Genomic DNA, 23,360 nt, shown 5'->3' on the forward strand with positions numbered 1-23,360 from the left:
CTGAGGCACAGAGAGGTGAAGTGATCTGACTTAGGTCACCGCGAGTTAGTGGCAGAACAGGGAACAGACCCTCAGGTCTCTTGGCTTCCAGTTTCATGCCCCATCCAGTGACCATGCTACCATCTTTTGAGCAAAGGAGGTCACTAAAATACCCACATCTCCAACATCATGAATTATCATTTCTGAGTGTTGCTATCATTCTCAGATGGCCTCCTGTATATCATAAACACCCTTAACTCAACAATACCATACAAGGCTAATGAAAACCTTTCCGCTGATTAACAAAATAAGCTCAAGAATTCTACTGTAAATTAAGATGTTTTTAAGCTTTTCTTGCTAGAGAGAGTAAAAATACTGAAGTCTTTGCACTAACCATGTGCAACCAAAAATCACAGCTGTCACACTTGCACCATCATTTGCACATATTCATTCCCCATTTCACCACTATGTAACGTCCTACTTTTAAGTTCTGTTATCTCTCACTTCATCGTTTCCAAAGGCTCTTCCTAAATTAACAGTTAGGTTAGTAATAGTGCTTTAATCTATTAAATGATATATGGTTACAGTTTATATGCTTAGCTATATAAATAAGAGAGCAAAAAAAAAAGTGCTTAAAACATCATTTGCATCCACTTCGATTTCAACCAGTAAAATCAAACTGTCCTCTAAATATATGAATAATACTGAATATATACCTCCACTTGTCCATTTTGTTACCTAGAACCCTGTAGGTAACTGACCTTCTCTTGTTAATTTACCTTTACCTAAAACCGCTGACGCTAACCTCTTCCCCTTGCTGATTATTACCTACAACTCTGTAGGTAACTGTGCCTCTCTCTTACCATTTGTGTCACCTAGAAAATGCCTTCTACTTGACTCTTTTATTACCTAGCACTCTGCAGGTAATAAGAGACTTTTCTCTTGCCAATTCTACTACCTGGAACTCTACAGGTACCAACAGTTTCCTCTTGTACTTTTCACTTTTGTACAAATCCTGAAAAGTTAATTTGAGTGTCTTCGTTTCTGCTCTTCTCTGAAAACTTGTGCTGTTTATAAATGTAGAGCTCTTTGAAGACTAAAAAAATTTAATTTGCTGAATAGAAAAATAACTATCCTGATGTTTTTAGGTTTCCAGCAGCTGCTAGTTCTGCTAAATGAACCAAAAGAAACCAAGTCTATTTTTAAAAATATATTAGCATTGTTTTAAATACAAAATGGAAAGTAGAGTGAGACTACTTAAGACCTTGGCATTCCAATGGGGCAGTCATGCCCCTCGCTATGCAACTCTACAGATATTTTTTTCCATGCTCAGAGCAAATGCTCTGTTTTTAAAAAAAGCAATTTAGACTTAAAAAAAACATAGGTTATTTCCAAAATTGCCCAGCGTACTTTTGGTAAAGTTGACTGTTAATTTACCCAGAGTAACACAGTCTCAAGAAGGTGGGCAAGTACTTCACAAGAGCACAGTTGTGTTGTGTTAGAACCTTCCTAACATAGCTGAACACAGAAAGAAGTTAGCCCAGTCAATATCTTGCTTTGCAAAGGTTGTTACCTTGCACTTGCATTTAATATCCCCACACCATGCCGAAAAGGTAACTCTGCATGAGTTATCTATTCAGGAAAACATCAGAAAGACAAGTATGCCTGGACAATTGCAATTCTCCTTTTATAAACTCTTGAGATGATTCAGTCCCACAGGAAGTGGTGGGCATCATATAAGTCTAGAACTTTTAAGGAATTGAATGAGAACTCCATAGACGAAAGTGTATTGACAGAGAGTCTGCACCATCATCATCCTTTGCTGCCTCAGCATGTCCAGCACTCTTGGGATGTCCAGCATCTGGAAGAAGAAAGAAGTTAACTGGTATAATGACTGGTGATTAATAAGTCTGTGGTTTGTTCTTTCAAGACAGGAGAGAGGTATGATCTAAGCACAGGGCAGACTCAGTAACTCCCGAGCTCAAATCTCAGCTCTGACAATTAACCCACTGTGGCCTTGGCCAAGCCACTTAAATTGTCTGCCTCATTTTCCTTATCTGTAGAAAGGGCTTAATACTAATTTGCCTACCTCATAATGAGGCCTAATAATTTAATGCTTGGCAAGTGCTTTGAAGATGAAAAGCACTGCCATGTGTAAATACTAAGTATCATCAGCATAAATACTGAAACTAAGATACATTTTATCACCTTTCAGAGTACATTCAAAAATGAAAAAAGCAACAAGTGCAATAGTCTATAGCTGGTCACCTTGGGTGATGGCCAGACAGGGCTAACGTCTCCTCTAAATATTTTATTGAACTGTCACACTGTCTTCTACACAACACTAGTATTATAAATACAGATACACTCAGCAACCAAGCAAATCTAATGAAGTGCAGGGACTAAACTGAAAAATGCATCTGTAAAAATTGGTCATAAAGCCAAACTAGCAAGATGCTGGGTACCCTCAGCTCTCACTGAAGTCCACAGAATGTGAGGATGCCCTGCACCACACAGGCATTGATCAGCACCTTGCAGGACAAGGTTCCTGAATGAAAAATACATTTTAATGCACACCTGATGCACTAGCAAACGCTTTTATGATATTACTAAAAAGAGGGTGAGCTTGTAAGGGTCCTCCCAACCTCAGCAGTAAGGATTTTCCACAGGCCACACCATAAGTGCTCAATAGATCAGGCAGCACAATACTTATGATCTGGGTTACCTGAGCAGTCTCCACATACATATATCAAAACTTTTATTTTAAAACATAGGCAAGAAAATAACCTCATTGTGTTCCAAACAGGCAATCATGATCTCTGACAATATGACCACTCCCGTTCTTCCTACACCTGCACTGCAGTGCACCAGTACAGGAGGGTTAGAGCTTTTAGGATCTGCTGTGCTGTTTGTATGGCGCCGCACTGACTGTATCTCCTCCAAGTATGCTGTCAGTTCCAATGGGAAAGAAAAAGACATGTAAATACACATATTACATCACTACCATTGTAACTAACATTAGAGAACAAACTGCAGCATTCCTCTCACATTCTTGACAACGATCATTGATTTACTGAAACATTTTTAACAGCCCATCAAAGCAACAGGAAAGATTATTTATTTACTTCAGAGTTTCCCTGGGTGGGGCTTTTGGGGAGGTGATTTGTAGCCTAACTCTCTTTTGCTGGAGAGCAATTAAAGTGACAGCATGCAGTGTAATTATGTTTCAATTTATATTGTTTTTAATAATTATGTACATGACCTTAGAGGCAGAAAGACACACATTTCTACCCAAAAAAAAAAAAAAAAAAAGGCAATGCGACATCCATCACTGGTGTGAAGAAACCTTTAACATCAGTATGCTCTACAACCGTAGTAGATGGTGTGGCTAATGGAGGGGATTAACACAACTTACACAGAAATCCCTTGGGATCCTCTGGGCACCCATGCGTTGGCCAGTCAGTGTACTGCAGATGCCAAACTGTTCTCTCCTGCCCTGTGAGAAGGTGTTTGATCTTCAAGCCTGTAGTTGCATAGCAGCCAGAGTCTGTCCGGAATCGTGTAGTAATCTTAAATCTCCCATAGGTGACAGTGTTGTGCCTTGAGCCAAGTCGGGGCCAGTACCTGAAGCTCTTTTCTCGCCCACCCTCCTTGGAAGGAAAGCATTGTAAACATAAGGCATGAACACACACACACACTTGCTGTAACAATCCCAACGTTTCTACACCACAATGTACCGCTAAAGGGCTTCTCCACAAACTTTGACTCAGACTTAGTAAATGCAGAAACCATTCTAAGGCTGAGGCTACACTAGAATGGTTGGCCAGTAGAACTATCTCAGCAAATCTCCCAAGTGGAGACCAGTTTATACGGGCAAAACTTCTACCAGTTCCCTGAATGAAAAACTATATTGGCAAAAGGATTTTTTTGTCAAAATAAAAATATCACTCAGGATCACGATCCTAACTAACATTATTATATCGACAAACGTTTCTAAGGCAGACCTGGCCTAAGGACCCACCTCTTCTGCTGTCACCATTGCTATAATGGCAATCCCTTGTTCCCACACCATCTGCCAGAAATCCTGACATGTATTCTGCAAAGGGCCCTGTGTAGCAATATAGTCCCACTCAATGCCACTGACAGAGATCTGTAAAAATGCAAAAGGAGAATGTTAAATTACTGGTTGCCAAGAAAGTTGTTTGCAAAGTGAGTGACTTTAAAGTTTGGAGTTGGAAGTAACATTTGGGGACCAAATGAGGCCATTTGTAAACCATATAAATCTGACTTCACCTCGTATTTGCACCCTGTCGTGTTGCAGTCATCATTTATATAGTCCTTTAAAAAAGTTAAATGACCATTTAGAGGAGAAAAACAACTAGAGATACAATATTTTAAAACCAACCATACTGGACAACTGAGGCTACATCAACATTCTTTCATATTGGGTGAATTCCGTGCAGTCAGACAAATTAGGCTTTAAAGATGTTTTCTAGCCATTTTAATCCCATTATTACAGTGTTAAAATGAGTCTACATTAGTCAATGTTTTTCCTCCCAATTTTGATTCGGGAAAGTCAAAATGCTGACTTACAGCTTGTTATAGAGTATGAAAACTGTTCAATATTATGCCAGGCAGCAAAAGGCCATTAAAAAAAAACGTATAACCTTCTTTAGAGCTGCCTACAGATAAGAAGGAGATCTTAACTCTCTTTAGAAGCCTCAAGTCATTTAGGACTATAACCCACCTCCCTGTGAAAACACCCACTGGCAAAGGGAAAAGGGTCCTGGAAATTCTGACGTTCACCTTGCAAGAGGTTCCTTATAATCTTTAAGGAAAGAAGCTGGGGGGGAGGGAGGGGGAAGGGTTACACTGTGTAGAGCAGTTTCCCACCTGGCTCCATCTGCTCCCTGTGACCAGCCAGGAAAGTTTCAGCATGAAGCTAGCATTCCCACCTTCTGTGCTCCCAGGCCAGATCCACAGAAGGAGAAGGAACAATAGGGCCCTTAAATTTCAGTTCTTTAGGTTGGGTGTGTGTCAGTCTCTGCTGAGAATGGAGTCAGATCGGGCAATTACAATACCTGACACACATATATCAGCTTTGATCTCAAAGGACCCCAGTGTGCTTTAAGGATTATTGCCCAGCTTTTTACATCCCCAGGGCATTGATTTACCTTCTATTAATGTGTGACAAAGAAAAAAGAGAAAGCAGCTGGATGAACAGTATATGGCAGATGCCTCAGATATCTGACCATGGAGTCTCTCTTAAGGCCTAAGGGCTTGTCTACACTGAGACTTAATGCGTGGCTAGGCAGGGTTTGAATGTACAGCCCTCTAGCCTGTCACTTACTAAGTGGCTGCGTGGACCCTGTTACTGTGCTCTAAAGGTTCCATGGTGTGCTGTGATGTTCTGCCGTTTCAAACAGCAGTATGTCAAAGCGCATTACAGAACTTTTACTGTGCGGTAACAAGAGTCCCCACAGTTGCTTAGCGTGTGGCAGGCTACACTGCTGTAGTTTTACACCTTGGCTTGCTGCACACTAAATCTCCATGTAGAGAAGACCTAAGGAAAATCTCTCTTCCTCAAAATAGTGAATATTAGGCCAGCATGAAAAGGGAAAGAGGGACTGACTTACCCACACTCATTTATCAGTCATCAGTTTTTCAACTTCAGTCCTAACACTTCTCTTAGTACAACAACAGTTGCAATCCCCTGCACAGTTAAGAGAAAGAAAAGTCTCTCCCAGCAGTGTTGCGCTGCTCTGAAGCTAGCACCACCAACTCAGGTCTTCATCACGAAGACCCTCCTCATAGCCCCATGTGCCCTGACATTTCAAAGTGCAGAGGTCAGCGTGCTCAGTCAGCTAACCCAGTAAGTCAACTACCCTGGCAACACTGTTAGGCTATTCAGAATTATTGTAACCAAACAATAAAGAGGCTTTTGATACTAGCTGCAAGGAGACTGAAGAATCATCTTGCAAAATGTTCTTCATCAGTGTTAATCTTACCTTAATATGGGATGCATTGATATAGCCAGTGTTGTTTTCTTTGGTTGGGACCAACTCCACTCTGGCATCATCATAGGGAAGGACATCCTGGAACCTGTTTCTCTCTGCATTTTCAGGGAGCCGGGCTATTGAGCATTCTCCATCCAGGAGCCTTTTCTTTTGAATCTGCTCATACTCGGTAAACACCATTCCCTGTTCCAGCCGTTTTTCTAGAATTTTACACTAAAAGATAGAATAAGATGATCATACAATGCCACATCCCAACTCAATTTTACTCTTAACACTGCAGTGAAAAGAATTTAATAAAAAAAAAAAATGCACAAATTTCTCTCACTTAATTTTTAAAAGCCCTCTCCAGCTATCACTATTTTTACAACCATAGTAATTCAGGAGTGGCCAAATATTGAGGTCTTTACGCATATGAAACTCCCATTAGCGTAAATTAGTTTAGTCTAAGTGAACATGGAAGAATATAAGGATATGGCACTAGGCGATGGAGATAGTAAATACCATTAAAAATTATTCCTTGATTTCTATATAGATAATCCAGTCAGACATGGGAACATTTTGCCAAACAAGGTAGTTAGGACAGAGTCTCTATGGGTATTTGAGGCAAGGACAGATAAGTTTGGACAGGGATGTGTACAGTCCTTCCTGCTTGAGGTAGCAGGTTGCAGGAGCTAATTTGAGAGCTATCTTCCAACTCTATTATCTGGTCAGCTTTGTTGTTCAGGTGGAAGAGAAAAGCTCTCCAGATTCAAAACTAAGTGTTTTGTTAAATGAATAAATTCCGCATACTCTGCAAATACTCTGTTTTATCAGCCTGCAGATAATAAATGTTGAAGATGACAGAAAATCCTTCCTACAAACTCCTGCTGCAGAAGAGGTATAAGCACAAATTCCTCCTACCATAATAATTCTGTTTTATTTTTATTTATTTTCTATATTGTTTTTCATTTATGTTTCATTAATTGTTTTATTTTTATTTAACAAGACCTGCTGAAAATTTTTTTTTTTCAAAATCAAAATACTTTCTAATCAGAAGACAGACACTTTTGGAATTTCAGCATCTGTTTACCCCTCGCCCCCCAAAAAAGATTTAAGCTAGAGAACTGTGTGTGTCTCACATGCACCAGACTCTCACAGTAACATCAGAACAGCCAAACAGTGAGACAAATCAACCATCTAGTCTGGTATCCTGTCTCCAACAGTTGCCATTACGAGATGGCACAGAGAAAAGTGTAAAATCTCCATAACGATTCATACATCTACACACTCACAGGGAAGTTTCTGACTTTCTTCTTGGTCAAATTCCTACTATGAAATTGACTAGCAAGGACACAGTAGCATGAATCTGAGCTTCAGAAGTATATGTTGAACGAACTTCTTGGTCCTCTAAAATATTTGCAGTCCTCAAACTGGATTTTCTTCTATTACATATGTCCGAATTGTTTTGTCTGTGCCCTATTTAAATGGTAAACTTCCTGTTTGTACAGATCACACACAACAGTGCTCAGTGTTATAACAGTGGCAACAATATCTGTTTTTTAAACCTTTCACAGTCAATTCTTTCCTCTAATAGATTCCTGTGGGTGGTACTGGGCAATGGCGCCTCTGCCCTATTGGTTACTGCACAGAGGTCTGCAAGGTTCTATTTTGTTACCCTCCTATTTAACATGCGTTGCATACAGGGCTGCTGGGAAAGACACTGTGGGGATGTGGATGCAGAGGACACACATCTCTGACTCTTTTTCATCTATCTTATCAGTCCAGATTCCCTGTTTTCCCCAAGTGCTTGGAACAAACTAAGGTGTGGATAAAGTGTGCTCATTGAAGCTCAGCCATTAATGGCTGTGTCGGTTTGCTAACTTCATTGACAATGTGGTGTTATTTTAGGTCCCCAGCATCTCCTAGACTCCTGTGGTGCACCTATGGCTAAAAATGCCATTTTCTAGTTACATCTGTCCAGAAAATTACAACACCTCTCTCCAGTGTGTGGACCTTACTCCGTTATCCAAACCTTTGAGATCCCCAGAATGAATTCCTGTTATGTGCTTGACATGGATTATTGTTTGGAAGCCATTTGGAAGTTTGTAGTTGGTAGAGAATGTGGTTTCTCACTGAGGGCTCAGTCCTGCAAAGTGCTCAGTGACCTGTTCTCGGTGAATTGAGTTAAAGTGGAGATGAAGTTGAGCGTGCTGTGTTATTCACTGAATCAGGCACTTAAGTGTTGGCTGAAGGATGCACTTTACACTACTTCTCCAAGGACTACACTGGCTTCCCTCTATGCTCCTGGGTATAATTCAGGGTCATAATATTGCTCTATAGAGCCCTATGTAGTTTGGGTTCTGCCTATTCTCATCTCATATCCCCTCATGACGCTTAGATTAGCCAAGCGCTCTTGCTTATGATGCACATCCCAGCTTTAAACAGCTAGAAGCTGGGATCAAGGCATTCTCAGTTGGATGACCCTGAACTTTGGAGCCTACTTCCCCCACAGGCTTGAGATGGTATAAATATGTTCATCTTCAGGGCATTGTTTAAGATCCATTTTTTTTTCCCCAGGGTTTTTCCTGAGGAGAAATATCAATGTGACCTGCAAAGACCTGAATCCTGGAGTGAATTCTAACTAGGATACTTGTTAAATTTTTATTATTATTTGTTAAGCAACAACAGTGCAAGTCACACAAAAAGTCATGGCCCCTACCATGAAGAGCACACACTCTAGAACGGGATACAACTCAGTGGGAAATGGAGGGAAAGTTTCTAATTTAAAAAACTTTGGATACTATTTTAACTACTGCCCAGAAGCTGAATGACAGGTGAATCTTACACATTTTTTTTTAAAAAAAAGTATATATATATATATACACACACACACACACACACACACACACACTCACTTACTTTCATCCTTAGCCTCATTAGGCACTTTTACCAACAACTAACCAATAATTACAAGTCTCTTTCACCGATTTGCTGCCACCTTCTATGTCTGAATTATTTTGAGGTTGAGATGTTCTAGTAATTAGCACAAAACACAATGACAATGCAGTTAATTTTTAAGATTGCCTGGCTAAGAGAAACCAAACTCTCTAGAAAACTTTAACATACCCGTTCATCATTTGTTGCTCTGGTAGGCTCTTCTTTACCCTCATCTGGCAAAGGCATTCGAGACAAGGTTAGTCCATTTAGGGCAGCTAGCTTCAGAGGCCCTATTTTTTTTGCATCAGTTCTATTCTTTTTCATGCCCTGCAGAAAAATTTTAAAAATTGTAATATCCGCAAAACAGATTACAACATAGCCTTCAGAGGGGTTCAGCTCAATGGGACTCCTCTGACTCCTTTTTGCAAACAGAAGACAATGCACAGCTATTTCTCTTTGCTAACCACTGTCTAAGAGATTCCAGTGGTAAAGCCACATTCTTTCTTAGGACAGGACACCAGTCTGACTTCATTCCAGATACAAGTTTCTGAAATGCCACAAGAATGACAAATATTGTTCTCTCCAAGGCTAGGTCACAGTGCAAGGGGAAATTCTGGGCAGTTTACCCTCCTCAACAGAATTAAAATCTCTAATAGTATGAATAAGACAGAAAAAATACCTCAAAAGGGATATCACACACGTCAAAATTATTATGTGCATCACACTATATAGTTTATAGGCTCAGTTTTCAGAAGTGGCCTCAGAGAACAATTTTATGAGTGCATTTTATAGCACTTAGATGCATAAGCATTAGTCTGCAGCTGGGGTGGGGGGAGGATTCTTAAATGTTAAACACTTAAAAAAAAAAAAATGGGCCTACAACAAATTTCAGATGCAAAAATGTGGTCGATACTTAGAGGCAGAGTTAAGGGCCTTCGGAAAATCAGGGCCTGAATCTTTAATTTTGCAGTAATCACTTACTGTTAGAGGAAAATATTAGTACAAATTCAGGGGGATTTTTGTGTTAAGAACCATTCCACCATGATCTTTTGAACACTTATATACTAGAGAAAGCAAATGTCTCAATCCTACAGTTTATAAGTTTGGCTGCTAACAAAAATAATAGACCTAAAGAATTTATCACAGTGAAAAAAACTGAAACACAACACGGGCACTTGTGTGAGTGAAAAATAAATCAATATGTCCAAGAGTTAACGGGCAGTAACAAACAAAAACACTGTTAATTGCCAAAGCTAAGAGAATGGGACTATGTGCAAGAATGAATGAATGGCAACCCAATAACAAAGGACCACAGTGGGAGCAAAAGGCGTCATGGAAAGAACGCCTCTATCAGTCTTATCAGGATATAAATCTCAGTATTAAGTACTGAAAGGAATTAGGTTCTATCTATATTGTTTGCAGGGTTGTTGTAGCCGCGTTGGTCTTAAGATGAGAGAGAGATGAAGTGGGTGAGGTAATATCTTTTACTGGACCAACTTCTGTTGGTGAAAGACACAAGCTTTCAAGCTTCACAGAAGTTGTCCAATAAAAGATATTACATCACCCACCTTGTTCTAGCTGTGTTGTAAAATAACTAAACAATGTTACTTGCTGAATAAGACAGTATTCTACTGAACATTTCCAATGAGTAAAGAACATCTCAGTTTAAAACTAAAGTGAGTCTCTCTCTCTGTGAAAGCAAACTAATTACAAACACAGTAGAAGAAAAAAGCAGAGTAGGTTCACAAATGTCTCGAAAACATATACCATGTAAAGAGCAAGACCCAAAACCTCAAAGATATTTAAAGGTCACATTGCAATAATTAGGAGTTAGGTGTCTAAAAACCTTTGAGGATCTGGACCCATGACACATGGTGAGAGTTCAAGCTACCTCTGAATATAAGCCTATCAACAGAAGAACCTCATTAGTTTTACTTGATGTTAGTGTAACAAAGAGAGGGAAAAGACACAGAAATTATATACAATTATAAAGTTCTTAAAGGAAATTGACTAGGGTTGTGCAATTCTATCGGTCTCTTTCTGCATCCAGCTCCATGCTAGAAAGCTGGATTCGGAGGGACAGTGATGAGGGCTATATAAGTGCCTAGATAAATAGACTAAGCCTACAGTATTTAGTTTCTGCAAAGTCAGTTGTAGCAGCTGCTAAAACAGTAAAACTAGTATGCCAGTATAATGCTCTTCCCTGTGTAAAGAGCTACTTGGCAGCTGCTGGTAGTGACCCTGGGGAAGAAGTTAATGTAGCACAATGAATTTAAAAAAAGCAAACTAAAAGTAGGGAAAACAGAGAAAAAAAGCTAGTGGCTAAAAGGATGAACAATTATTTTGTTACAGTAGCACCCACAATGAGCTAGGCACTGTACAAACACATGGAGTTATAGTCCCTGCCCTAAGAACTTGCAAACTAAACAGACTAAAAACAAAGAGGGGTCAATGTAGAAGATCATGAATTACATTGTGTGGTTCTGCACACATCCTGTATGGGGTTTTGTGGGCGGGAGTGTCAGTTTGTGGCAGGGAGGGGAATGGCAAGGAGGGACTGAGTTTTTAGGGATGAAAGAATGGTTAAAAGGTGAGACAGGAAGGGAGCACCTGGAAAAGGGAAAAATCAAGAAGTGAATACAAAGGAGGGAGGAGCTTAGTGACATCACATTAGGAGGAAAGGGAGCGGGAAGTGTGTCAGAAGACACACATGAACATTCAGTTAAGTCCAATGCTCAAATTATGGGAATGGGTCTAATGTCGGTCATAAAACTGGCAGAGGAGTGGATGTAGCTGCTCCTGCTTCACTTGCCTGGTGAATAGGAGGGCTCTAGGAACCATGTGGCCTGTTAAAAGCCTCCCTGGATGACTCATCCATGGGTTATATGAGGCTGAGGAGGTCTCAGAGCCAGTCCCCGCTAGCTACAGACTGAATAGGGGGTGGGGGCAGGAAGACTGGCTGAACAGATTGAGGGGGAAAAAAAAGACAAAATAGGGGAAAGGATAAAATAAGGAGAGAAAGCAGGAAACAGAGCGAGAGAGAGGGCAATGGAGAGGAAGGTTACTGCATTTAATTGCTATGCTTCAGAGATACTGAAAAAGCTTTTTTAAAAACACTTGATGAATGGTATCAGATCTATCACAAGGAGCCATGAGAAGAGAGAGAAATAATATCCACTTACTCCTAAAGGGGGAAGACCTTCCACTATATTATTCTTCCCTGACAGAAGATCAGAGACAGGTCTCTTTTTCAGAGAATCCTTTCCCACTCTGTACCTTCCCGAAGTCGTAAGATCAGATTCTGACATGGATGGAGTCAGCAATCCTTCACCTCTTCTCGGCACCTGAGTTTCAGCCATTAAGTGTACTGGGCTCACATCTTTTATCCTCTTTTCCGTCTCCGAAATATGTAACTTAGGCTCAAGGATATGCAAAGGGCCAGGAGATGAAGCAACAGAACTGTAGGGGTAACTTAGTAAGGATTCATGAGGATAACCACCCATAACAGCAGAAAGCTGGGTTTGATCATCAGAGAGAGGAGTCAGAGTTGTACTAGCTTTGTTTTCTTCTTCAAATTCCTCTTCTTCCTCGCTGCTGTGAATCAGCATAGTGGCATCTGAAAGAGACTTCTTATGATCACAGTTCAAACTTTCTTCTTGCTCCTTATTTTCTTCTTGCTTTGTTCTCTCCATGAAAACGCTGGGCTGTGACCCTGCCAACATGACCCTTGGAAGGGCCACATCTGCAGCAGAGGCTGACATGGTCCGCTCTTTAATTCTTATGCCTTCAAAGTTGTGGGCAAGTCCAGCTATTTCAATACTGTTCCTTTTCTGTAGCTGAGCATGCCGTGCTGATGTTAAGGGCTCGCTCACTTCCTGAAGGGAATGTGCAACAGGCAGACTGTCTTCCTGAAATGTCTGAACAGAATGGTGGACTCGCCGTGTGATTAGATCTGGATTGCTGCTGCTAATGTAAAGATGTCGGGAAAGATCTGGTGTACTGTTTGCAGGTCTTGGGTATGGGTAAGGGGGAGGAGGTCGATAGACCTGCGTCTTCATGATGTTTGGTGCTGGATACTCCTGAGCCTGAAGCTGCACATTTGTTAGCTCAGGGACACTGACTGCTCCAACAACTGGACGCCGTTCAGCAGGATATGGGTAGGGAGACTGGCTATGAAAACTGTAACTCAGGTTAAAAGGATAGTGATTAGATTGAGGGGAGGTGAAGTGAGCATGTTCTCGGATTTCAGGTTGGCTATAGACCAGAGCATCAGGCCTACTGTAGGCATATGAATTGCTGATGTTAAGATTTCTCATAGAATGACTCTGCCTATCTGTGTGTATCATTCCTCTGTTAAGCTGTCTCATCACAGTTTCATAATCTGGTGTAGGCCGATAAGAAGGTGGTATTAGCGCACTATGTCGATGCGATGGAACATAATCAGGTCTCAAGACATCACTTCCAGTAATGCTTGGGTTAGAGGACATGGGAGATGGCTGCAAGTAGTGCTGTGGGTTATTCAAAGAGTTTGTGCTGTGTGCACTATAGACACTCCCATTGCGAATTCTGCTGTTGTAGTCATGTGGAGCTCTATCCAAGCTCGTCTGAGAGTGGTAGTAGTATCCATTCTGCTTGCTCACAAAAAGGTTATCTGAAAAAAATGAAGTGTTTAACAACCATTATGTCCAAACATTAAAGGAGTGAAATTCCTCTACTAGCCATGTTTAATCAATGATTAATTACCAAAACCTCAGCCCTTTTCCACCATATCTTGGCTTTAACAATATATTGCTGCCAAGCAACATTTTACTTCCAAGGATTGTATTTTTAGTGCTGCAAGGCTCCCAGCACACAGCAATACACAATTGCTATCTCAGGATAATATTTCTGTTTTAACCTCTTGCTACCTGGTCAATTTTCTGACATACAGAACGGATCCTGTAATCTGGAGACTGATTTAATTCTGATGTGATTTGTTTTCAGACACCATGTTAATAAGTATGGCATCAAGACTCAGCACTGAAACATGAGAGATGTAAATTTGCCTTCTATCTTGAAGTCATTCAGAATTTTTCTTGCTTTGACCAAGTGGGGTTGTGATGTAACGGCCACAGTCAGAATTCAGGCAAGGTTGATCAAACGCATTAGCCTCACTCACAAGAACCATTCAAAAGCAGGAATCTAGAAAAATCCAACCAACTAAGCAGTAACAGGCTCAGGAGCAACATCAGGCTTTCAGCTCTCTAGGCCAGGGGAGACAAGGCACAGTACAGAGTTACAGCACTTGAGCTCTGGGGGAAGAGGTGCACTATGCCTGTAGGGGCAGCCATGCTAGTCATTTAACTAACTGGATTAATTAACAGTGGCTGCAGAGGGGACTTTCCCTCATCCACCAAGCCACTCAAAGTCCTGCAGTGACTGCAGCTACTGAGAATTAGGCAGAGTGGAAGCGGTTGAGGAAAAGGGTAAAATATAAAAGTTTTTGGTCCAGCTTCTGATCTTATTTCTTTATATATCTTATTTATCTGTTTTATGCCAGTGAATTATACAGAGTTACTCTTGAGGTACGCCAGTGCAAGATCTTGTCTACATGGTGAAGTTGCACTAGAATAATCTAAGGTGTGAATTCAGACTGATCTAGTTAAACGAGTGCAAATTCCTGTGTAGAGACACTTATTTCAAAGAGAGTCTTGTTTTCAGTTTAGCTTAATTCGACTAGGAATAGATTTAAAATTAAATCAAAATAGGACACTCAAACTGAAATTAAAAAGAGTGTCCTCATGGGAGTTTGTATTGGTTCAACTATATCAATTCAAAAAACAAGTTAAACCAGTTCAACTTGCCTATGGAGACAAGGCCTTAGTGACAGAAGAATCAGGCCCACTATATAAATGAATAATCAATACTAATGATGTGTCTAAAATCAGCTGGGAGATGTAATTTCGAGTTCAGAAAGACATACACTTGTTAGATCTGGTCGAAATAGCATGCTAAAAATACAGCATGATGGGGACAGCATGGGTGGTGGCTCAGGCTAGCTGCCCCAAGTACATTCCTAGGACCTCGGATACAGTTGTTCTCAAGTGACTAGCCTAAGCCACACAGCTGCATTGCTACTTTTCAAGCAGCGCTAGAGTGTGTACATCTTTCTGAGCTGGGAATCACACCTCCAGCTCAGAGAGACATACACATACTAGCTATGTGTAGACCAGTCTAAGAAATCTGCCTTACGTGACCATCTCAGCAACCAAAGGTAGATCTTAGTCAAACCAAAGTTTTCTGGAGACTTTGGGATATTTTAAAATATGGTAGGATGTTGCTGCTTACTACAGCTGGTCCTTATTACAGATTTCACTATACATATTAAAGTAAATTATCTAGTTTTATGCATTTAATATTCATAAAGCAGCGGAGCTTCTGCTCTGATGCCAAAATGCAAAACAGAAGTCACTGCTTTGGGCACTTTTTGTGCATGCAGCACAAACAAAAAACTGTTGTGCATCTTTGCTGACAATTGCTTTTGAGTCTTTGTTCATGAGAATAAGCGTTCAATAGCAGGATTTTATTACAAACTTGGTATTCTTTACTGTACCCCTACTCCGGTATGGAAACAATTCAACTGTGTTCTGCTATGGAGATTACAGGTATTATTAGTTCCCAAAGCTGTCAGCGACTCAGTATTACCAATATTATTTATATTTGTACTACCATAACACTCAAAGGCCTGACTGTAGTGGATAATTAAACACAGTCCTTGCCTCCGAGAACTTAGTCTAATTAAACACTAAAATGAGGATAACAATAAGGGAGAAGGAAAATGAGGGTACTGGTAAATCCATTTAGGGTGACCAGATGTCCCAATTTTATAGGGACAGTCCCGATTTTTGGGTCTCTCTCTTATATAGGCTCCTGTTACCCGCCACCCCCTGTCCCAATTTTTCCACACTTGCTGTCTGGTCACCCTAAATCCACTGCATATTACATAGACTAGCTACATGCACCACTTGAGAGCTCTGAATAATTTAACTATTTTACTTTTAGAAAACCAGTGTTTAAAAATTCTTTATCAAACCAGTTACAATCCCCTGAGCTCTCTCAAAGTTTGCACCCTCAGCCTATCCCAACGATTTCTATACCTACTACTACAGACAGGAGGTCCCTCTCTTCCTTGAGTACCTGTCCTACATGGTCCTAAGAAGTCCCACTCACTCTATTGCTGTCCAGGGGCGGGGCAGGGTCCTTGGAGCAGTCAGGGGAAAGAGGGTACAAAGTCCATTGATCATTTATGGAGCTCTGATATCCTTAAGGTCTAGAGGGATATGAAGGAGCTCCTGAGGCCTGCTCATTAACTTACCTTCTGAGGTGTATATATTGCCATAATAACCATAGCCAATTTAAGCCCATTCAAGAGGGATTGTGGTCTGTAATTACAATGTGCATGGTCAATAACTCAGTGTTCGCCATCCTAGCTCCCTGCCACACTCTTCTATCATGATACTTAGAATAGAAACAAGTACTGCAGCAAGAGAAATAATGTGGTCTTGACTCAGATTCACAATATGGCCTCTTTGCACAGCTCCAGCAGTGCCATGGGGCCTTAAAGTGAGTTGAAATATAATGTGATGTAATGTGGTAAAATGTGGTATCAAGTGGTCTGAGTGTTTACTGGTTCCCACTGTATTCAGAATTTACTTGAGAGTTAAACATTGTGACCACATCATAATTTACCTTGGGACGATGTATATGGTTCCGTGTAGTGTCCATTGTAATGTAGAGGAGGTGGTGGTTGCATCATGTAAGGCTGTGACTTGGGCTAAGAAAGAAGATAATTTTAAAAGTAGTTAAATACTACATGACTATTAAAGAGTCTTGAAGAAGATTGTACAAAGGGCTATTCTAAAAGAAAATTTAGTCAGTGTGTAACACAAAGTATCAGTTTTCAGGGCAGGTGAAGAGTAAAAGCCAACCAATGTAGTGCCTACAAACAGACATCTAGGATTTTCTCTAGATGTAGGGGAATCTTAAACTGAAAACAGATGTATCTAAAATACCTAACAAAAATATTTTTAGATCACTTATTAAGAAGTTACATCCTGGTTTTCTGACAAGCCAATGTGTTTCTTAATTTATTGATCCCACCTTATTTTTCATCATTTCAGCTTATTTCATTAAAGGAAAAAATATTTGACTCAAGTCTAATGGAAAACTATAAAAAGTTCAAATCTCAGAAGTTTGGCATATTCCTAAGAAAAGTATCCTTCTCTAATCTTACCAACAACTATGAATGTAGTCACACCATTTCTCCCCTCATGGGGCATCCTCATTCTAGTTAGCAAAAAACAAGAAACAAGAAGTGGCTCAAATGTGAAGCTATTTGAAAACCTTACCAGAGACATCCTGGAAGAGGACCTCCTTCTAACTGGATTCACTGTAACAGCCTGGGTTTGTCTACAAAGCAAGTCATATGATGAACAAAGAGTTTTACAACATTGTCAACTTAGATCCGATCCTGTAAAGTGCTCACCACCGCATTTCAGGGCACTCAGCACTTCACAGAATCAGGCCCTATGTTGCACAGTCCTCCCACCAGTCCCAAAGGGAAGAGCTATGTGCAGCATGTGCACAAATCACCGCTGTTGCTAGAATGAGAAGAAACACATAAATAGGATGGGGAAGGAGAAAGGCAAACACTTTGTTTATCTCACTGCCTTCTCTCCCCATATACAGCACCCTAGCAGGAGAAGGATTCAGATTGCTCTGGCACACCAGGCTTCCCCAGCAGCGAGTGAAATGGAGGAGGACTTGAATTTCACATATGCAGTGGGCTGGGAGAAAGGTGGGATTTCCATGCTCTCACACCAAATTTCAACCCCTGATAGACTGTCACCCAAGTGGTAACTTGTAGGCTCCCTGGCCTGGATGTCTGTCTTTATAATTGTCTGTAAAGGGTCCTCAATACTTACTAGGCTATAATAAGAAATAAACAACAGCCAAATGCTCATTCTGGGTCCCCAGCCAATCCAAATTTTAGATACAGCAAACATTGTAGCTATCATAAACAATGTATTGTAGTTTGCAAATCACTGCATGTTGGACTGGTCAGCAATGCCCATTTTCCTCACTCTATACTGTTTCTGTATCCGTCAGTGTGCAGTAAGACAAGGACCCAAAAGACACCAGAGCAATACAAATACAAGACATGCAAAATTTCAGAAAGAAAGATTATTCTCCAGCTCACCCTTTGGGAAGAGAAGGACGAGAAAGAATTGGAAAGCGTGGAAAGGAAAGAATGAGGAAAGGTTTCTGAGAGCCTTCCACAGGCGGAGAATCTGGGGAGTCTCTAAAGACAAGGTACGTGCAGACAAAATGGAGACAGTCAACTAGCACATTGAAAAGAAAGGCACGTGTTACCAGCCGAGAAGACATTTTAACTGAACTTAGATGAGTCTGGGACAGAGGTTCTTAGCCTGGGTGTCAGCACTACTTTGCCCCTCCCTTTTGCTAAACAGGAAGATTTCCTAGCTCATTGACATTGGGATCCCAGTAAGGAAAGATTAAGAATTACTGGTTGTGGGTGGGTGTTTGGTTTTTTTTTAAATTGAGCTATTGTAAAGAGTACAGAATTGACAGCCCAGAGACTGACGTTCATAATGTAACCTGAAAACCAATATAGTACAAACAGCAGCTACACATGCTTCTGACATACACCACCTCCACCAATATGCTTCATCCCTGACCAGAAGGCAGCCACCAGGAGGGATGAGAGGCCAGTTTGGTCTCTATTCCAAGTTAATCCTTCAACTATTTTTGAGAGTGTCAACAAGGGTGTAATTAATATTAGTGCCTGTTGTGGTGATTTTTGTGATGTGGATATTTCCCACCATCTTTCCTTCAACTTCAATTGGCTCTGAATCAGACCTCAACAAGTCATTTATTGCTGGACTATGTGAAATAAATTAAATTAAATGGAAATCATGCTTATTCTGACTCACTAGGCCTGATTCTCTGTCTCACACTAATGTAAATCAAGAATAACTTGACTGAATTAAAAAAAGGTGAAAAATCAGAATCAGGGCCTTGATTTGCAGTGTGGAGACTGGCCCATTAAATTTAATCTTCTCACCTGTATTTAATTTGTTCCGCTCTGATGCTTACTGAGCTATGAGGATTCTGTGGATATCAAAAGGGCCGCATACTGTAAGACTGCCAATCCAGCATCTTCCAAGAACACTACATTCACTCCCCTGCACCTTTAAAATAACTTCAGTGTCCTATTACAAGTTCAGTCAAAAGCACATTCACAGTCCCATAGATTTCAGTATTTCACAAACACCTTGACATTAATGGTGCAAGTAGATGCGTTTACAGCATTGAGATCGAGTTATTAGAAGAGGATTATGTTCTCAGCAGGGATGGCCCCAGGCACCAGCGCAGCAAGCGTGTGCCTGGGGCGACAAGCTGCGGGGGGCGGCATGCCGGTCACCATGAGGGCGGCAGTCAGGCAGCCTTTGGCGGCATGCCTGCGGGAGGTCCGCCGGTCCCTCGGCTTCAGCTGCAATTCGGCGGTGGGTATGCCAAAGGCGCAGAACCGGCAGATCACCCACAGAAATGCCGCCAAATCCGCATCACCAGCGGACCACCCGCAGGTGTGCCACCGAAGGCCACCTGACTGCCGTGCTTGGGGCAGCAAAAAACACAGAGCTGCCCCTCGTTCTCAGCTGTGACTCCAGGTTATAAAAATATCATCCTCTATTATAAGGCTGCAACCATTTAAAGATAAATCCCTTCCATATTGGGTATAAATACATGGTTGAAAGCATCAGGAGTAAACAAGATCACTACTTAGTATATTCAAAACAAGTAATAAATTACAGATGTTATGTAGCATTTAAGTTTATGACGGGAACAGAGACCTCCTCCCCCCAAAAAAACTATTCTACTTACAGGCTACACTTATTTAGTCTGTAAAATTTGTGTCTGGCCACACACATCCTCCACACATATTTTGCTGTTTCCATGTCCTCCTGTCAAACAAAATATATAGATATACGACAAAATATACAGGCTAAAATATACAGGCCCAACTCTTGGTCCCATGGAAGTCAGTGAAAGTTTTACCACTGACTTAACTTGGAACAAGATTTGACCCATTTCATTTTGATGTAGCAGTTTCTATATCAAAGTTTCTTAGGAACCATGTAATTTGCAGGATTAATGCAGCTGCTCAAGCATGAACACTCCACTAGATTAAAAGAAGTTGAAAATAGCTGTCTTCTGCTGAAGACAATCTTATGACTCAGAACACTGAATAAGCATATATACTGTGCATATCACACTTTATTACAAAAATTATATCCTTGAAGAAGGGAATAGACAAATGCTTTAAAGGCTCAATTCTGTAAGCCACTGAGCACTCTGGCCCTAACCCAGCAAAAGCACTTAAACATGTACTTATCTTTAAGCACGTGAATAGTCCCATTGACTTCAAAGTCTTATTTAAACACATGCTTAAATGCTTTGCTCGTTTAGACCAGAGTGCTCAGCACTTCTGGTGTACTCAACGAAAGATAAGATTTCTTAATGCCTTTTACTTTTGTATAAAAACTGCTGAAGCAGCCATAGAATTTAAAATGTTGTATTTGTGCCACCCTTATAATTAGAACTTTTTAAAAATTGTAACAGCAACTAAAAAACCTCCACATAACTACCAGCTGAAAAAAAACATTTTGGACAAAAATAGTTTGAGGGATTGTCTTATTTTGTGGTTTACTTGTATAGCTTTAGACTGAGAGAAATAAAAAAACTCACTCACTTACAGTTTGGAACTGGATTGTCTCTTCTTTATTTGCCAGTTCTAATGCAAAAAAGGACTTGTTGTGGGACATATTGGCAATATCATGCCACCTAAGGATATAGGGAGAAGACGTGACAAGTAAGCTCTGGATTTTCAGCATACAGAAAGTATAAATGAAAAACAAAACCTATCTTGGGGGGGGGGGGGGGGATGAGGTATAACTGATCAACAACTCCCCCCTCTCCTCCGCTCCACATCTGAGTCATGTGTAGAAAACTCTATAAGAGTGATTAAACCAGCAGACGATAACTTCACACCCATTAAATTATTGTTAAAAGGAAAATGGGGATGTAACTGTAGTTCTTTGGAGGATGTATAAAGTGTGGGTGGTATTATTTATAATGGATAATGCTGTGCTATTCCTGCTCAACTTTGATGTCTTTCATCTTATTAAACATTTTTTTTATGCATTTAAGACAAGAAACTAGCCATTAGCATGTCCTGACGGCTTGAAAGTTAATCACTCATTGCAAAAGAAAAGTTATGTCCAGTAACCAAGAATGCTCAGAGCTATTAAGACCTGGTTAAAACGAATGAGAAGACAGGCAAGGGTGCGTGGACCTTGGCGCCAGTAGAGATTCACTGTGCATGGCCCACTTACTCTGGGGTTGCAGAGAGGTTCCAAAATTTGGTCCTCAGTCAGTCAGTCACAGACTCGATTTGATCAGATAAAATCCACTGAGAACAATGTCCACCTGGCCACAATGGTAACTATAAGTCACCAGTGTCCTTGAAAGTAGCCTTCCACATGTGTCGCTACATGACATTCAATTAGTAGGCCAAATTCTGCCCATGGATGCACACATGCAGCTCTTATTGAAGTCAGTGGGACCCATGTGCTTGCATCCAAAGGTGAAATCTGGGCTATTGGAATTGGGCCCTAGATAGATGGATCTCAAGGCCATGCCTAGTATGGAAAAACATTGAAAAAATGTTTAACTATGAGAATGTTCAGGAAGACTGCATGCTTCACTACCAGTGACAGCCTAACTGCAAACAGCAAATGATCTATCACTTCAGAATAGTAACAGAATAGTAATGCAACTCTCCTCTTCATAGTTCCATATATAGAACCACACACACACTCCACATACAAAAAAAAAAAGAAAACAAAAACAAAAAAACCACATGCACATCAATTACTTGGGGATGTGCAATCGTAAAGGTATGTGTCTGTATCTGGCAAAATGCTGCTACCTTTAGCATCACATGCAGATGCACAGAGGAATATACGTAACTGTAGGTAACACACATATGTAACAGATCTAAATGAACTAATCCTGCAGCAGTTATATAGGTAAAACTCCCATTGACTACAGTATGCATGCACAAGGACTGCAAAACTGGGCCCAGGTTTGGAACTCTGCTAATGAGGAAGATCTGTATTTATCCAAGATGCCAAGAAAGCAACTGGGGACTGCACATAAAATGTTAATTTGCAAAGTACTCATCAGCATTATTCTGACAGAGGACACTACTTACCGAAATATAACAGGAGGCCGGCCATTTTTGTGTTTCACAAAGATACCATCAAGGCATGCCCCAATAAACAGGTCACTTCCCTGGCTGTCCTGGAAGTAGTAAACAGAAATCACAAGAAAGAAACTCTTTATGAGCCAAAGTTACAGTAGCAGCAACTATTCACTTCAGTGAGGTCATAGAAGGATTCTTACATAGGCAATGCAAATCTTAATCTTTAGTTTGAGATCATGACCTCTCCTCATCATGCAGCACTAACACAGGACTCGATACAGCAGCCCTTATGCACCAGAGTAGTCCCAGTGAAGTGACTGGGACAACTCAGGTGATTAAGAGATAGGGTATTGGGCCCAGGGGTTTCTTATACATTGGATTTTCTTGTTTTTTCTTTAAAATGGAAGAAAGATATGAAGATGGTTGCACTTGTTAAGTCATGTCAAGTGTCAAAGCCATCCTTACCTTTGCAGGGTAGCTCTCTTCACCATAGCCTTCCATTCTCTCTACCTCTTGCATGTATAACATTTCTGCATCAGGAGGTGTAAGGCCTCTACAAATAAACACAACAGTAACTTTTAGTCTAGGGATCAGCTTCTAAAATTGTACCAGTGGGGGACTCCCACTTGTATTACTCTGAAGCATGCTCTCAAAGCTCGAAAAGCACTTAGTAAGATATCCAGGCTATCGTGATATCTTGCTGCTTGTCTGTCCAAGTGGCTAAAACACTTGTCCAGGTCCTGCCACTTGGACTCCTGTAACCTCTTCCTCTCTAGTTTCCCTGATTTCCATATTGCTTCTTGTCAATTCATCTACTATGTCCATTGAGACTATGTCACATCCATCTTCAAATCCCTCCCCGGTTCTCTTATCACTCACCAATGTCAAGACTGAATGTCTAGTATTTCTACTCAGGGCCCTGCATAATACCACTCCAGCCTGCATCTCAGATTATTTTTTTCTTTAGCACAAACAGAGTGCTTAGCACTGTACAGTACAAAAAAGAGAGACACTAATTTATTATATTCCTCTCATTCCTCTTTTCTCCTACAGTGACATCAGCCTCAGCTCCTGCACTTTCTTCTCCCACTCCCATCTACATTCCTCTTTCTATGCTGCAC

General features: G+C 40.7%; 1 protein-coding gene across 3 annotated transcripts in view; it reads right to left on the minus strand.

Annotated features, from left to right (window-relative positions):
- Nucleotides 1–1,531: 1,531 nt before the first annotated feature.
- PTPN21 (protein tyrosine phosphatase non-receptor type 21) overlaps nt 1,532–23,360 on the minus strand; it is a 58,884-nt gene continuing 37,055 nt past the window's right edge. For 2 of the 3 annotated variants that reach the window (XM_032774214.2, XM_032774212.2), the window contains exons 7-20: nt 22,705–22,792; nt 22,249–22,337; nt 20,729–20,816; nt 19,857–19,936; nt 18,151–18,252; nt 17,300–17,360; nt 16,641–16,725; nt 12,095–13,563; nt 9,102–9,239; nt 5,988–6,209; nt 4,001–4,129; nt 3,395–3,629; nt 2,767–2,927; nt 1,532–1,840 (exon numbers count right to left, since the gene is read on the minus strand). In XM_032774214.2, the coding sequence (XP_032630105.1) occupies nt 1,712–1,840; nt 2,767–2,927; nt 3,395–3,629; nt 4,001–4,129; nt 5,988–6,209; nt 9,102–9,239; nt 12,095–13,563; nt 16,641–16,725; nt 17,300–17,360; nt 18,151–18,252; nt 19,857–19,936; nt 20,729–20,816; nt 22,249–22,337; nt 22,705–22,792 (3,076 nt within the window). In that variant the 3' untranslated portion in view covers nt 1,532–1,711. The remainder of the gene's footprint in view (nt 1,841–2,766; nt 2,928–3,394; nt 3,630–4,000; nt 4,130–5,987; nt 6,210–9,101; nt 9,240–12,094; nt 13,564–16,640; nt 16,726–17,299; nt 17,361–18,150; nt 18,253–19,856; nt 19,937–20,728; nt 20,817–22,248; nt 22,338–22,704; nt 22,793–23,360) is intronic. The other variant, XM_032774215.2, reaches the window with a different exon arrangement.

Source organism: Chelonoidis abingdonii, chromosome 4, assembly GCF_003597395.2.
Source record: "Chelonoidis abingdonii isolate Lonesome George chromosome 4, CheloAbing_2.0, whole genome shotgun sequence".
Taxonomy (NCBI): Eukaryota; Metazoa; Chordata; order Testudines; family Testudinidae; genus Chelonoidis; species Chelonoidis abingdonii.